Raw genomic sequence first — 15,000 nt, 5'->3', positions numbered from 1 at the left:
AAAGAAATCAAAGAACAAAAGTCAACAAGTAAAACGATTGCTGGGCACAGTACATGTCGGGCAACGGTAAAGGCGGTGGCAGTGCAATCGCGTGTACCACGCGAGCAGTACATTTAAACCCCTCTCCCTTTCCCCCTTTTCATCGTTTCCCGACATTCCCCTTTCCCAAGAGGGATTTAAGAAGCGAGAGACGATCGTCTCACGCACACACATGCGTTGCCAGCAACACAAGCGCACGCTTTTGTCCGAATCGGCAGAACATAAATCTTTTTTTTATGTTTTTTCTGTCTGCGGTTGAAGGATGCTGTGCTGTGCAACGGCCGAAATACAGTAGGGAAAGTCGGAGAGCAATCGAATCGAGAGATAGAAAGAGAGCACGCAAGGATGCTGAGAGATGCATCTCTCACATGGCTCACACATCCTGGAAAAGGATTCCGGTTGCTTCCGGAAAAGCGACTCCGAATAAAAGTGGCGCGTTCTTTTGACATCGCCCCCGTAGGATAGACAGGTAGGAGAGGGTAAGCGGGCCTAACCGCAAGTTTTCACGAAGCCTACTCTTCTGCTCCTTGATGTTTCATTCATGATCCTTGGCGTGTCCTCTCACTCTCTCGGGACACAAGACGTACGAGTTTCCCAGCTTCAGCCAGCCTGCAAGGCACAACAAAGAAAAGCTGGAGCTGTCAAACTGTGCAGTGGCAGCGCGGAAAAATGATTTCCATTGGGGGTAGGAACGAGGAAGCGGCCCCACTGCGGGCTCCATTTACCGTTACATGAAGTCGGTGGAGGTACCGTTCGATTGGGTGCATGAATTAATTTGTTACCTGTCCGTTTCACTCGTAGAGCATACTTTTACTGCCAGTAGAGCCCGAATAATGCGAATAATGAAACTTGTTTCAACACACTCTTGATATTCCTTTCAAGGCAATCCAAGGACTCCCAGGAACTTCAAAAGAACAACTCCTTCGTAGTGCTCTCACTACTTCTGCTGGACCGTTAGTAGTCGATCCGTATGCTCTCGAAAGCGGCTACTGCATGGTCCAGTTCGGTTCCGGCAATAAACCGCCTGCCCATCAGGGGATGCACTGCGGAACAACGGTTTTTGTGCGGTGCGACGACGAAGGACCAGAAAGCGCAATCCGCGATAAAGGATGATGGGTGAAGTGCGATGATGGATTAGTTGGATAAATTTTCCTTCCGTGCAGAGCACCAAACACACACGCACCTTAGCGACAAGGAGCCTTTTCTTCTACTTTTTGCCTTTTGCGCCCGTCAACATACGCACAAAACTCGCGGCGGCTTCTTGCTCAGCAGGTCGGTCACACACACACATTAACAAACCAAAAAAAAAACACGCAGCAGCCAAAGCCTACTTTCCCGTGCAACGCACACTTTTGGATTTTGAATGCTGGGTTGTTGGCGCGACCGTCCGAACGGAAGAAAGTGGAATAGCGGGAAACCGCGGCGACGAGAAGAGATGAACAGAAAAAAAAACTCCCAACTAAGAAGAAGAAGAAGCATACGCGGCGGCTGTCACTTGACCAGACGACGATTCGCGGGGGGTGTCCCCCTTCACTCCTCTCCTTTTCCACCACCGTCACACGACAGATGTTTAGGAGGGTGTGGGGTGGGACGGCGGTGCGGGGAATGGAATTTCAGGCTTGCCCTGCCACGGATGCGCGGTTGTTTTACGAGCGCGTTCGCTCCTTTAATTATGGTTCTTGATTTTCACTCTTCTGCTGCTGGAGGTCGGACGCGCGAAAACCCGTGCGTGGCGGCAGAGGTCAGCGAACCAAAATATTATTTCCTCTTCGCTGCACCGAGGCCCAGCGGGTGGACGGGGGGCCCCCAAATACACTCACTTTCACACGTTCCAGCCACTACTCTTTGGCGGCGACGAAGAGGCTGTCGCGGCGTTCGGGAAGATCGGAAGAGCGCTAGAGGACTCTGGAGCAGACCTTCTTCTTCGGTTTATCGCAGCCGAGCTGGCGGCGGGTCCATTCCGCCAACGACCGATACGCAAGACAGCACGATGATGACGATGATGATGATGATGACGGTGATGATGATGATGATGATGATGATGCTGCTGCACTCTGCGATGCGAAATACACGCCGAAGCGTTCACGCCACACGAAACATAACACTTGACCGGTGGCGCACGGAAACCGTTCTCGAGCGTGAATCACACCTTACGCACAGACACCTTCGATTTACAGCCGTATTTCGCGAAACTGCACGCGCGAGACACCCGTTTTACCTTTTGCCTCTTTTGTGATTCTTCTCTCTTTTAGAAGGAAAATGGCGAACTACACACGCTTCTACGCACACACACGCACACAAACGCGCCTACGAAGCGCACACCTCACTAACACCACTCTGCCAAATCAAGGTTTGTATAGTGAGTGAGGGTTCGAGCAAAAGCCAAGAAGTTGAAAACGGTGGTCCTGTGAAAAAGAGCACAACAAAACACGCTCAGTGAGGAATTTTTGTCCTTTGTCTTCTCAGCTTATTTTATTTTAAAAATTACTATCGTCTCTCTATGCGTCTTCGGGATCCTCGTCCGGATGGCCCCATACTTCCAGATGTCGCTTACGAGCAAAGAGTACATCGTTTCCCGTGGGATGTGTGGCCAGCGAGTGCACTACTTCGCTGCCTATGCGTAGCCTTCGCACCTCGGTACCTTCCAGGAGATCCCAAATGATGGCCACCCCTTCCGCTGATCCCGAGATGATCTTCGTGTCCGACGATATGATGCCGCATTCGATGTGATAATCATCCACCCGGTGGCCTTTGTACTCGGACAGCAGTTCTCCAGTGTCGTTGTCGATCAGTCTTATGACTCCGTCGGAACAGGCGGCCAGCAAGCACTGGCCATCGCTGGTTTGAACAAGATGGGTGATGGGCACCCCGATGGTATCACAAACGAGCTCACCGGCCCGGATATCGTACTGCCGTATCGAGCCGTCCAGCGAAGCGGACACTATCTTATGCTCGCTCACAACGAGCGACGTAATGCAATCTTTGGCCTCCCGCATCGTCTGTACCGGGTCGAGCTTACGTGTGCGGACATCCCAGCAGGCGATCGTGTTATCCTTGGAGCCGGATACGGCGATTGAAGATTCCTCGTTAAACCGTACGCATGTCACTCCTCCGGCATGACCGCGTAACCGGCGCACCGGCAGACCGGTCGATACGTCCCAGTAAATCACGCTCTTATCGAGGGAAGCGGATATGATGAAGCTGCTTTCGCAACTACCGGCCGCGTCCATCACCTCGTCTGCGTGGCCTCCGTATGTTTTCAGCAGCAAACCGGACCGCGGGTTCCATAGCTTTATCTTCTTGTCCGAACCACAGGAGAAGCAATACGAACCGTCCACTGAAATGGGCAAGAATAGATTGTAGAAGGGCCTCCTAATTCGGCAGATATCCTTTTTACCGTTGTACCGAACCGCGCGAACAGCGCCTTGATTGCAATTCAGGCTTTGTTTAGCGACCAGATCCACCATCGCGTGCGTTTGTTTTTCAAAAACCCAATACAGTGCGTATTAAAATAGAAGCATCACCTAAACAAGTTTTTAGAAAAATATCAACAATTTATTGAGTTTGTGCCGACTACTAAAACTAAATAAATTCGTTTTGGACTACGCACCCACCGGGAACTTACTCGTTCAAAAAATCCAAGACCAGCTTCGCAAACTCGGCCGATTTCTCGCTGTGCACCCAATGGCCAGCATCCTTCACGTACTTGATATCCGAATTTGGGAACAGCGTCTTTATCAATGGAACATCCGCTGGTCTACGAGAAGAGATTCCTTTATCGAAAGCAGAACAGAAATGCCTTGTTTTGCTGTACTCACTTTACGTAATCCGAGCGACCACCAGCTATGAACAACGTTGGCCCCTCGAATCGATGTCCGGTCAGGGTAGGGAACTGGGCCACTCCGGTGTGGAAGTTACGTTCCAACGATTCCAGATTGATTCGCCAGTGGAATCGACCACCATCCTGCTCGTTTTTGACGAGGTTCGTTATCAAAAAGTCACGCAACGGTTTTTCGGCGATAATCTTCGCCAGCTGCTCGTCCGCGATGCGCCGTGCCTGGTGGATGGTAGCTTCTGGTCCGATTTGAATCATTTTCATGGATTGCAGGAACAGCGGGATGTTTGTGTTGCTCGTCCCCAGCCCGGGCGACGGTGAAATATCTACAATGATAGCCTTCTCCACCAGTTCCGGCTACAGGCGTGCGGGAAATCAGAATCATTATTGGTTGTTTCGTATGGACGGGTCGAAGGCACTTACGTATCGCAATGCCAACAGCATCATGGCTCGTCCTCCCATGCTGTGTCCGATTATGGAGGCACGCTCGATGCCAATGGATTTGTAGAGGGCAACCATGTCCTCAACCATGTGCTCGTACGAATGCTGATCGCTATGTGGACTGTCCCCATGGTTACGTGCATCGATTGCGTAGATCTATGGGAAGAAAGCAAACCCTCTAGAATATCCGCGAACTGGAGAATGACTGGTGAAGTAGATACCATACCTTTCTCACCGGTTTGCTGTTCTTATGGAACGCTTTGGCCAGACTGTTCCAGTTCGATTTCGATCCAAAGAGCCCGTGCAGGATGAGAACTGGGTGTGCATCGCCGCCTCCGTTATTTTCATACCGACTGAATGCCAACGGAACAGGGGCAGCTCCTTGTTCGCATCGAGGTGGGCTGGTATGTAAATTACATCGGGAAGGAACGAAACACCGGAACAACACTCTACGTGCACCTTGATTCACTTTACTCGTAATCATCGCCGATATTTTTAGTTGTTGTGATTAGCGTCTTCTAGTACTCGCGCTAGCTCTAGACCACTGTGCACGGCTCAGGCTCAGTGTGCACTGTGTGCTCAGGTGAGACGTCATCATCTGGTTTTTTGCCGGTGAAACACAGCAAATTTCTCATTAATTCTCTATACCGTCTAAAACACGAAAACCTCTAGATTAAGATTAAATATTCTTTGTTTTAGAAAAACACGCCTTTCCCCCAGTCATTGTGTTACATGTTTTCTCCCTTTTTACCATTACCAGCGCGGTGGCAAATCATCGTAGGCCGATGGACGCGCCAGAGCTGAAGTGTAGAGGATGACGATTACAATCGGGATGCATGGAGCCATTCCCGTGCACGTATTTACAATCGAACGAATATGCACTAACCCGTAGTTCAGTCACGGCCCAACGTATGTCCTCGGCCCCAAGCGTGTCGGGCAGCAGCCTGTTGCTGCTGGACTGGACGCTGGCCGACCGGCGGTACACCGAATCCATGCGTGCCACCGTGAACATCCGGAAAATAGCGTTTAATGAAGAAGGGCGTTTCGATGAGCGCCGGACCGCCGAGCTCAGAAGGATAGATGAACTTCAGGAAGTAGTAAGCGTGACCGACCAGAATGCCTAGCAGCGAAAATATGCTTCTGTTGGGCGGAAAGTATCAACATTAGACACACAAATCGCTGATTCGATTGCATCATACGTACCCCGACGAGAGAATCATGTTCATTCCGAGCAGTACCCACGGTAGATACATGGCCTTAAACCGAGTACCGAACCAGAAGTTGACGATCACATCTTTGTTCAGTTTGCACCACACGTACAGCACCGATAGAACCATCGGATCCATCAGAATTGGAAGGTCAATCTGTTAATAGGAAAACGAGGAAATGAAATGATCTTTCCAGGCAGGTGGTATCCACAAGCCAAAAACCGCATACCAAAAGTCCGATGATAACGCACAGGAACCAGTTGAAGAACAGCATGTAAAAGTAATCGCCCGGCTTTTGCTTGTAATGATCTGACTCCAGCCGAAGCGAGTAATTATAGAGGAAATAGCAATTCATCATGAAGTGAAATCCGGTTCCGGGATTCAGCGGGTAGAATAAGACGGCCGTTACTGGTCTCCATAGCTGGAAGAGGATCAAGAAGCGTTATCTATTTGCGATTACCGAGGATTCGTCATGTGCCGGTGAAAGTACCTGGAGTTTGTAGAGCAGCGGTGAGTACTGAAGGATAAGATATTCCAACGGTATAATACCGAACTTGGCCACCAGCGATAATCCTACGGTAGCGGACAACCAGATGCGCGTAAAGGGCGGCACCTGGTTGTACCAAGTCGAGAAATCACTCATTTTTCCTAGGGAAAATGATGAAAATCTTCTGCAAAATCCTCCGTCCGTATAATTTTGTGAAAATATGTGTGCGTGTGTGTGGGTGTGTGTGTGGTTTGTTTTGAAAAATGACGTGTACCCTCCGCACACTCCGTTGCATAGTGATACCTTCACTTACTTTTTGGCTTTTTGACTCCCCAGTCCTCAATTTTAATTGTATTTTAAAAATTCCAACTATATACGTCCTCTAAAGATAAAATGATAATTTTCTATGATACATATATTTGTCGGGGCTTTTTTATTTGAGCGTAAGATCGAAAAAATGAGGTCAGACCAGCATTATGAAACGGAGTGTCTTTGCTTGAAATATTTTTGGGCGAAACATTTTTTTATCCCAGCCATTTGTTTGAAATAATTTTAGTTGAAAAAAAATGCTTGAATTTGAATTCAAATGTAACGGGGACCAACACGTGATTTTTTTGATGGTTCTACGGATCACCTATCCGGTATTAGCTTCGAAGGGGAGGCTGGACATTTTTGGCCCACTCGTGCCCTCCATGGGTACGCTCGCAAAAATCAACGACACGTGTTAGTAAATTAAAATTGACATAAATTTCAGTAAAAAACACACACACATAAATTTATGTTTTTCTTCTTCTTTATTATTATTTCATGCATTTTCATAACAGGAATAAACTAAGAATAATCGAAATTAATGATAGTGTTTTGAATTGATTTTTTACACCAACAGTACACTTATTTTATCGAGCATACATAATGAGCTTAGCTATGGAATGCAAAGGTTCCGTTCCATCGGTTGTTACTTTATCAACAGTAGCTGTATTATATGTACATCGAAACTTAACTAGGAAAATGTGTTTTAGTGCCGTGAGTAATTTTGAAACTACATAGCATTTTTTCCCTGAAGTTTCTTGGGTAGTATTCGTAGCAATAGGGAGAAGCGAGAGGAATCATCACACGGTCGTACAATGGACGCGCCATGCCAAAAGTGAGCATGTGCGTGCCTTTTGGCTTTCAGCGAATGAAGTGCGTGTATTTTTTGGGTTTTCGTGCGGGAGAATGAGGGCGCATGTACATAACGATGGGCACAAACCCACGGCAGACAGAACTTATATGTGCTTCAGGTAAATACGGGGATTGCGTAAAGCTCCTACTCTTGTGTAGTTGAACCAGGAATGTGATTAAAGATGTCTTTTTATGCTGGGCACGCTGTCTGCATTACTAAAACAATAACCTATTTTCAAAGTTAAACATTTCAAACGGAGTATAGATATAAGAATTAATCCTAAAGAAATCCAATCGAATTGACCTTTTATGCTCGCAACGGCGATTGTAGTTCGCGGTCAACGTTTGATGCTCCGTACAGTTGATATAGTAATGAATCACCCTAATACTAAAACAAACTAAGTAACCATTATTAAATTGTTTCTACCTAAATAAAAGTAAAATCAGATACAAAAAAAACCAACCACCATCCGCCTCCATTCGATCGATAACTGCCGGACTCCCGGAGCCACGAGTGGTCCCGGTGCGGTGCGGATGGCTCTCGTTTCATCCCTAACCGTACCTTTCTGTTACGCAGTTGAAAGCAGAGTACGGTAATAAATACACAATCCGCTGCGTGCCGACCTGCGAGACCCTTTCTGGGCGAGTCCGTACCTTTTGCTCTCTTTCATTCGTTCGGCTCTGGAAAGGACCTTCCGAAGGCCTGGCCTTCCTGCGTCCTGCATTTTACCTCCGGTTGTTTACGAGAGCATGACGAGAGCGTCGCGAGAGATACGAGAGCATGATCAGTATGTCGCCGATCAAACGCCCCTATGCTATGCCGTGCCATGTACGTGTGTTTGTGTGTGTACTTATATGCTTTCCGCGAATCATATCGTCCGCTCCCAACCCATAAACCGGCCAGGCAAGGAGTCGGATTGCTTCGCGCGTTAGCTTTTGGTGGTCGCGGACGCGTTTGTTCCCTCTATTCGCGCGCTACTTTCGCAAAACTGGATCGGCGGTTCTTTCTCCGATCGTGCGGTGATAATTGATGTGGTTGTGGTTTTTCTTTTCTATTTCCCGGGGCCCGCAGACGCGCCCAGAAACTCAAAAAGGAGCAACAGCGACCGGAAGTGACATCGCAAACACAGTGACGGTCATCGGCAGTTAAAGACGGTTCGATAGATGTGTGGTGGGAGGTCATCCTTCCGATTGGATCGATTTTTAAACCCCGCGGTGTGTGCGCCAATCGATTCCGAAGAGAAGCGGACCAAAATGGCCACGCTTTCCTGAACACCGCCTGGTACGCTGGTATGCTGGTGATTGTATTTACATAACAAGTGAAGGAGGTGGTCCTCCCACTCGCTCGATTGTGTTTCACCAATCGAGCTTGGCGCCGTGAATTATTGATGAGACGACGGGATACTCCCCAATTTGCGTACGAAGCAGCAGTACCAACAGTAGCAGCAGCAACGCGACGGAACGCGAGGAATCAAAAAACGAAACTACCGACGGAAAATGGCGTAATCGGCAAAGCCGTCGGTGTCGGTGTCATATGGAACTTGGATCACTTGGCCGTGCCGCATCATGGAATCATCCCATAGCGGAGTCTCGTTGGTGAGTTTATGATCTAAACATTTGATTTTGTGATGTAGCAGTTGCTTGTGTGAGTGTGTGTGTGTGCATAAAACGAGGAAATATTCCTTATCTAACGGACAAACAACAAATGTGACCATTTTTGCTGCTGATCAGTTTAGCAAACTGTGTGCCCCGTGCTGAGATCCAGTACCTTTCCTCCGCAAAACATTATTCCAGCGAAATGAGATCAGATTAGAGGGTGAAATGAAATGAACCGCGGCTAATAAGAGAGCTGAATCCCAGCGGCATCAGTAGCAGCAGCAGCAGCAGCAGCAGCATCAGACGCGGCATCTCAAAATGGCTGCAAACATCATAAGCGAGCGTGTGCATTCGTTGAGCAACGCATCAGTTACGGTTGATCGAAAGAGCCCGTGTCCCTTGGCAGCGGCTCTGGCATATGGCCGGCATGGCGCAACGAGAAGCGAATGTAATGTTTCCATTTTTCACTCGTTCCAATAAATCACTGTTCACCTCCCCAGAGGTGCACCCCTGCGCCTGTGATGCATCTCGGGTTCCGAGCATGGTTTGCTGTAATCGCATCCCTCGGGTGTGTGTAACAGTTGCTATGTGGCACATTGTTCTGCCAGAGTAGGAAAGATGGCAAGAAAAAGAGCGAGAGTGAGCGAGAGAGAGAGATAGAGATAGGGAGAGGGGTGCGAGATGCGCTGATGGGGGCTGTCCATCGTTTATCAGTGCGATTCTGGCAGCCATTTTGCGGGCGCCCGGTTGAGGTCATACGGATGCAGCAAATGGCCATCGTGAGTGGCTTTTCATTTCTGACATTGGCGAGGGAGCGTCGGCAAACTGGACCACGGTTCTGGGATGCGGTGAGGATCGTTGCATAAATAATGTTATGCACCAGCAGCAGCAGCAGTACATCAACTAGCGCACTGATGATGGTGATGGCGGTGGTCAGTGTTTCGCTTTTAGCGAAAGCGTTGGTCCTTTATTGGCGGTGCACCGTAGCGATGCTTTAAATTACCTTCGGTACGTCTGTTATCGCGATAAATCTTCCCGGAACAGAAAGAAGTGTGTTCCCTTCACAGAAATCGCTTTAAAAAGGACTTTAAAGGGAACAAACGTGAGCAAAGGAGTGTAAATATTTCGATGTTGCGATACAGAAGAACGCAAACAACACTCGTCAAATGCACAGAGACTGTTACGCCTGTCCCTGTTCCTTCCTATTTGAGGAACCCCGAATTTAAAGTAAGGGAAAACCGAATCCCGATTGCAGCGACTTCAATCGGACCCCTAGTTTGCGCCATTTTTGGTCGCGTCGCTGCCGTACATAGGTACTCCGGCATATGTGGCTATTGCGCAGGCTACACATACACATTATAATCATTTTATCGACAATTAGAGATCGTGTTTTCCCCTGTCGTTTTTTTTTTCTAGTGTTTCTTCCCGCCAGCCAGCATCAGCAGTCGTCGAATACTGGAGGTCCTTGCAGTGTTGCTCACTGTGAGAAGGGGGTTTATCCGGAGACTGCTGACCGGAAAAAGGCGAACCAACATTTCAACGGCTTTAGGGCATGATTCAAAAGTGGTTCGCGCACATACACAACATAGGGAACACATTCGCGCCAGCCAGCTGCCACGATCCCTAGGGCCAATAACGCCAGGCTGGTTGAAGAGTTCGAACTGCGCCTCGTTCGTCTGGTGAAATGGCCAACGCAGTGCGAGGCGCTGGGGGTCCTTGTCCCCAGCGGGTGTCCTTCCGAAACGATTGCACCCGCCAAGATCCTACGGCGGGCCATTTTTCTTCCCCGCCCTCCCGGGGGCAAGCATTCCGTTGTGCATTTTTTTAGCGACCCGGGTCCAGCCACCCACGGCAGGAGGTCTGTGCAACGCATTTTTACATTTGACGTCCGTACGCAACAATTAAACAATGTTCCCGCCGCGTAACGGATATTTGTCGTGAGCCGTGAGACATTGCGTGCGTCTCGTGCAGCGTCAGCAATTGTGCATTGCTTTGAAGTGCGCTCAACGTCACGCGGTGTCACGGTCAGGAAAGAGGTCGCGAACACGGTGGCCACAGGGCGGATTCCCACAACAAAATGCGCCAACAATCGGCGCTCAGTGCTCATTTCAACGATATTTAAACATTGTGCAAAACGCCATTGTCGATACGCAATGGTAATCAGTGTGATGATCGCTTGAGGTGTTGCTGTGGTCGTGTTAGTCACATTTGTCCATTGTTTGAAGCTGAACTCATACATTTTTCGGCTAAATGATAAAAGAGATGTTTAGGCCGAGGAATTTAAAGTAAATATACTGTTGTAGATTTTTTATTTGTATTGCTGTAGCTGTGATCTTAGATTCATCCAAGTATTCTCGTTTTCTCTGTCTTCGTGCGTTTATCCAAGTAGTTGGATTTCTCCTTTTCTATTTTCTAGGTTTACTTGGATGATACCACATCATTTGTTTACAATAAATCTTGTTCTGATTCTAATGCCAAAGAGGCAGACACTAATCTTCTAATCTATTGGAAAGTAGATCCGAAGCATGGTTTTCTAAAAATATAAAAGTTATTGAGCTGATATTGTAAATTAAAAATGTTTTGAACGTTGTTTGATTCGAGTTGTTTGAAGTTAAAATTATTCTAAACCAAAAACCAGTTTTTCATTTTTTCTCTTAAAAATCTCAAATCAATACCTTTTCCTCGACTGTAAATGTTATACTAAACAAAATATTCAAAATGAAGTCGCTTCGTTCCTCCTCCGACATAAACTGTGCGTCCACGGTTCCGAAACGTAACATATGCTCCGTTAGCAAATTACGGTAATGATGCAAGACAGGCAAAATAACCCCTCATATGCCGCCCGCTGATTGATGCTGAGCATCACCAGCAACAGCAACAGCAGCAGCAGATTGTCCAGTCCGTTTGGAACGATCATTAAATAGGACACCTACTGTAAAATGTCTCCCCCATGTCAATCCCCGGTGAATGCCATACTGTTCCTGTACCGACACGCTGCTGATTTGAAGCTGTCCACAAAAATGCCACGCCTTTGCCCGTTAGGCGTACCTTTTTTGGGAGGATGAGTTTTGGCCAATGGCCAGTGTGAGAGTGACGCACACCATACATGACCTGAAGATCGTTTTAAACAGTTTCCACTTTTCAAACCTGGCCTAGCGAGTCGAGTCCTGCAGTGTTGGATGGTCAGATGGTTGACCGGTCAGTATTGATTGACTGGACAAGTTGGTTCGTCATTAGTATAATCACGTCCCTAGCTCGGAAGGAAGTCTCGCTCCATTTTTCTCCCACACTTTTTGGTGGGAAGTGCTCATCTGAGTCCTCCACCTCCACAGCGCTGGCTGCGCTTGCCGTTGACAGTTACGACGACACTTTGGCAGCCGAGATCACGCGACCGGAAAGCGGGGGGGATTAAAACTCGATGCTCAACGTTTCTTTACAATCGAGGCAACACAGCCACCATCGGAGGGGTTCGCTCCTTCCTTTTGTTGGTGGGATTCAATTTAAAGGATTCCCGACCGATGCCGCCCGTGAAGTCCTTCAGGTTTGTCAGGCGCGGGCAGGATACGCGTCACGCGCCACCTTTGTTGCCACCGGCAGGCACGCCTGCCAGTCGGTTAGGGGCCATCGCGGGCCTAATCCTTTTCAGGGCGGCTGACAACTTCTTGTGACGCGGTTTTGCGTGCGTCAGATTGGGTGTCTGCGTCGGCGGAATGGGTCGGAATGTTGGCAAAAGTTTTCTGATAGGATTTGAACGGGTTCACTGGCACCGCATCAGGTTCGGTGGTTGAGGTTGAAGTTGAAGCGCTCCACTTAAGCGAATCCTTTGTGTCGAAACAGAGCGCACGTGGAACGAGTTGAGCGATCTTTTAAGGACGTCGAGCGCGATGGCGGATTACCGTAGCCCTCGAGTCAGTGTTTAGCAACAAACAATGATTAGAAGATCAATTAAGCCTATCGCGGACGGATGACGTGAAGCGTTTTGCGGGATGTTTTCGATGTTCTAAAAATATGATCCTTTAGTCTACGGACAAGTTTATGGTGATTTAACATTTGTAATATATTGAGGAACATCTAACTTCCAACAACTTCGCGAGATGTCCACAAGAATGATGCATCTGTGGTATTTTGGATCAGAGAATCACCATTGTGTGAAACCCGACGTGAAGGCGCCACTCGATCCCTCCCACATGCCAATCACTGCCAGCGAACTAGACCGCTACCGGCACGAACAATTGACACCCTCAGCCGGCAAAGGACATCACAACAAACCACACACCGCACCCTCTAATCACTATCAGTGTCGACGCGTGTGTGAAGAGCACGACGTCGACACTCGTTGTTTAGCCGTCGGCAGCAGAAAACGCAGAAAAGATGTTCCCGGCGACGAGGACGACGACGACGACGAGCACCTTTCCGGAAGCATTTCACGCAGGAAAAGAACGACGCGTTTCGAACGACGGAAGCCAGGGAGATCAATGTTCACGTTCCCCGGTAGCCCTGAATTGAGTTGAGCCAATTTGAACCGTTCGACCGTTCGCGCCCAGTTAATAATCCTATCGGGCGGGGTAGGGGTTCCGGATCCTGTCAAGTGGGAGGATGCCGAACGCCGTTCACGGCACACGACCTTCCGACCGACCTTCCGAGGGTTCCGCATCCAACGACCGGACATGGTGGTTTATTACTGTTACTACATATTATTATCATTGGCGATTGATTTGTTTGTAATACCGTTTAAATTGTTTCCGGGGGCCGCCTAACGCCTAACCGTGTACGCGTGCGACGTCCCGACAATCGGTGGCACGCTCCATCCATCGCTTCCGGTTTGCGGCTGCGCCCACTCAGTCCAGAGATAGTTAAATGGGCGGAGGAAGGGGTACGTTGTGATGAGTTAATTTGTAACATTTGACTTCCCGTGTCCAAATTCGAAATGAGGCTCACGGTGGAGCACGATGATGTTGTTGTGGAGTCGCGAATACCGGACGTCGCTCGTTGGAATGCAATTTGTTAACTTCGATGAAGGACGCGTGACGCAGGAAGGTTTTTGTTTATAGATTTTGATAAAATACGCTTCATGGAAAACCCCCTATCGAAGGTGGGTTTAGGATGATTTATGGCTAATGGAGAGTCCTTACACTTCCCTTGCGCACGGAGAATCCTATTTTTGGGTTATTGCGTGTACGGGGCTATGAAAAAAAGGAGAGTCTATTAGCCTGAAATACATCGAATATCGAATTGCTGAAGGTGAAGTGCTTGTTCAAGCCATTTCGACCCATCTAAATATACAATTGGATTCGTATTGCGTTTAAGAATGACCCTACTTCAAGAAGCATTTATGTAACTCTCTTACTTCATCGGGACTACAAGATAAATTAAATATCAAATAACACCAAAGTCTACTAAGAAGAATTACCTTGGAAAAATATATTAAATAACTGAATACATTTAAAGCCTCTCCTTGCACACTGTGTAATGGGGTTCGAATCACTCAAAAGCATATGTTGGCGTCATTCATCATAATTTTAATCCAGTTTAATAAATATTATGTCTTTAAAAGCGGCAACATTTAATGCGTCCCTAAAAACATACCCCCCCCCCCCATAAACTCAATCCCTTATTATCGTATCTCACTCACCATCTCGATAATCCGATTGTTTTGTCCTTTTTCCCAGAGCGGTAGCAGCATCGGAAATTGCATCAAATCCAACCAACAACCGAGGTTCTGATGATGCTTTGCGTCTGCTTTCGTCAACTTCCGGCCGCGCTTTGTCTGCGTGGGAGGCGGTTAGCGTTGGCGGTTGATTGTTGTTTTCCACGCACTTTCCCCTTCAAGGTTTTCCGTTTCTCCGCAGTCATTGGTAATTATTTTGCTTCCTGTCGTGTGCGCGTCGTCTGGCTGGTCTGCTTGTAATAGGGATGGCTGGCTGACTGGGCGATGGTGAGCTGAGCGTTGATTCCCTAGGCGCGTCTTTTTAAGCGCTTGCCCAGGAAAACCGTGACCGTGTTGCCGTTGGCACTGCTCTATTTCTCGCCCACAAAACCGGCCTCATTTTGTGGCGTCGGTCGGGGGTGCGAAAGTACGAGCCAAAATTGTCGGTACGGAAGGGCGATGCAAAAGGTCCAGGAACGGAGGGGTGCGGAGGACTAAACCACACATTTAACGGAGCTCTGAACAGAGGTGGAGTGTTGCAATCGTCCTAGTGGTGTTGCAGAATGTTTTTCTTTGAGGTTTCTTT

At 48.2% G+C, this 15,000-nt stretch overlaps 5 protein-coding genes across 10 annotated transcripts in view; 1 reads left to right on the top strand and 4 right to left on the bottom strand.

Moving 5' to 3' along the window:
* LOC125952062 (nipped-B protein) overlaps positions 1–2,294 on the bottom strand; it is a 13,572-nt gene extending 11,278 nt beyond the window's left edge. For 3 of the 5 annotated variants that reach the window (XM_049681297.1, XM_049681301.1, XM_049681302.1), the window contains exon 1: positions 1,860–2,294. The gene's annotated coding sequence lies outside the window, so the exon portion shown is untranslated. Of the gene's footprint in view, positions 1–1,222; positions 1,499–1,859 lie in introns of all 5 variants that reach the window. The other 2 variants (XM_049681298.1, XM_049681300.1) reach the window with 2 other exon arrangements.
* A 200-nt stretch (positions 2,295–2,494) lies between these two features.
* Positions 2,495–3,550, bottom strand: LOC125952100 (WD repeat domain-containing protein 83). Its single transcript, XM_049681374.1, has 2 exons — positions 3,437–3,550; positions 2,495–3,376 (listed from the first exon to the last, which is right to left on the bottom strand). The coding sequence occupies exons 1-2, from the start codon at positions 3,504–3,506 to the stop codon at positions 2,538–2,540; spliced, it is 909 nt and encodes a 302-aa protein (XP_049537331.1). The 5' UTR covers positions 3,507–3,550; the 3' UTR covers positions 2,495–2,537.
* Positions 3,551–3,611: 61 nt separating this feature from the next.
* On the bottom strand, positions 3,612–4,913 carry LOC125952099 (protein ABHD11-like). Of its 2 annotated transcripts, XM_049681373.1 has the most exons (5): positions 4,861–4,913; positions 4,542–4,668; positions 4,298–4,471; positions 3,858–4,231; positions 3,612–3,796 (listed from the first exon to the last, which is right to left on the bottom strand). In XM_049681373.1, the coding sequence occupies exons 1-5, from the start codon at positions 4,911–4,913 to the stop codon at positions 3,661–3,663; spliced, it is 864 nt and encodes a 287-aa protein (XP_049537330.1). In that variant the 3' UTR covers positions 3,612–3,660. The 2 variants fall into 2 exon arrangements, with proteins under 2 accessions (XP_049537330.1, XP_049537329.1); XM_049681372.1 differs by having other exon boundaries at positions 4,542–4,885.
* Positions 4,914–4,982: 69 nt separating this feature from the next.
* LOC125952103 (derlin-1) lies at positions 4,983–6,249 on the bottom strand. The gene is made up of 4 exons (XM_049681377.1): positions 6,014–6,249; positions 5,753–5,944; positions 5,519–5,679; positions 4,983–5,455 (listed from the first exon to the last, which is right to left on the bottom strand). The coding sequence occupies exons 1-4, from the start codon at positions 6,164–6,166 to the stop codon at positions 5,209–5,211; spliced, it is 753 nt and encodes a 250-aa protein (XP_049537334.1). The 5' UTR covers positions 6,167–6,249; the 3' UTR covers positions 4,983–5,208.
* Positions 6,250–8,631: 2,382 nt separating this feature from the next.
* LOC125959623 (fez family zinc finger protein erm) overlaps positions 8,632–15,000 on the top strand; it is a 22,990-nt gene continuing 16,621 nt past the window's right edge. The window contains exon 1 of the mRNA XM_049692450.1: positions 8,632–8,767. Within this exon, the coding sequence (XP_049548407.1) occupies positions 8,738–8,767 (30 nt within the window). The 5' untranslated portion in view covers positions 8,632–8,737. The remainder of the gene's footprint in view (positions 8,768–15,000) is intronic.

The sequence above is a fragment of the Anopheles darlingi genome, chromosome 2 (genome assembly GCF_943734745.1).
Source record: "Anopheles darlingi chromosome 2, idAnoDarlMG_H_01, whole genome shotgun sequence".
Lineage (NCBI taxonomy): Eukaryota > Metazoa > Arthropoda > Insecta > Diptera > Culicidae > Anopheles > Anopheles darlingi.
The sequence above is the reverse complement of the archived record's forward strand: the minus strand, read 5'-3'. Positions and strand labels throughout refer to the sequence as shown.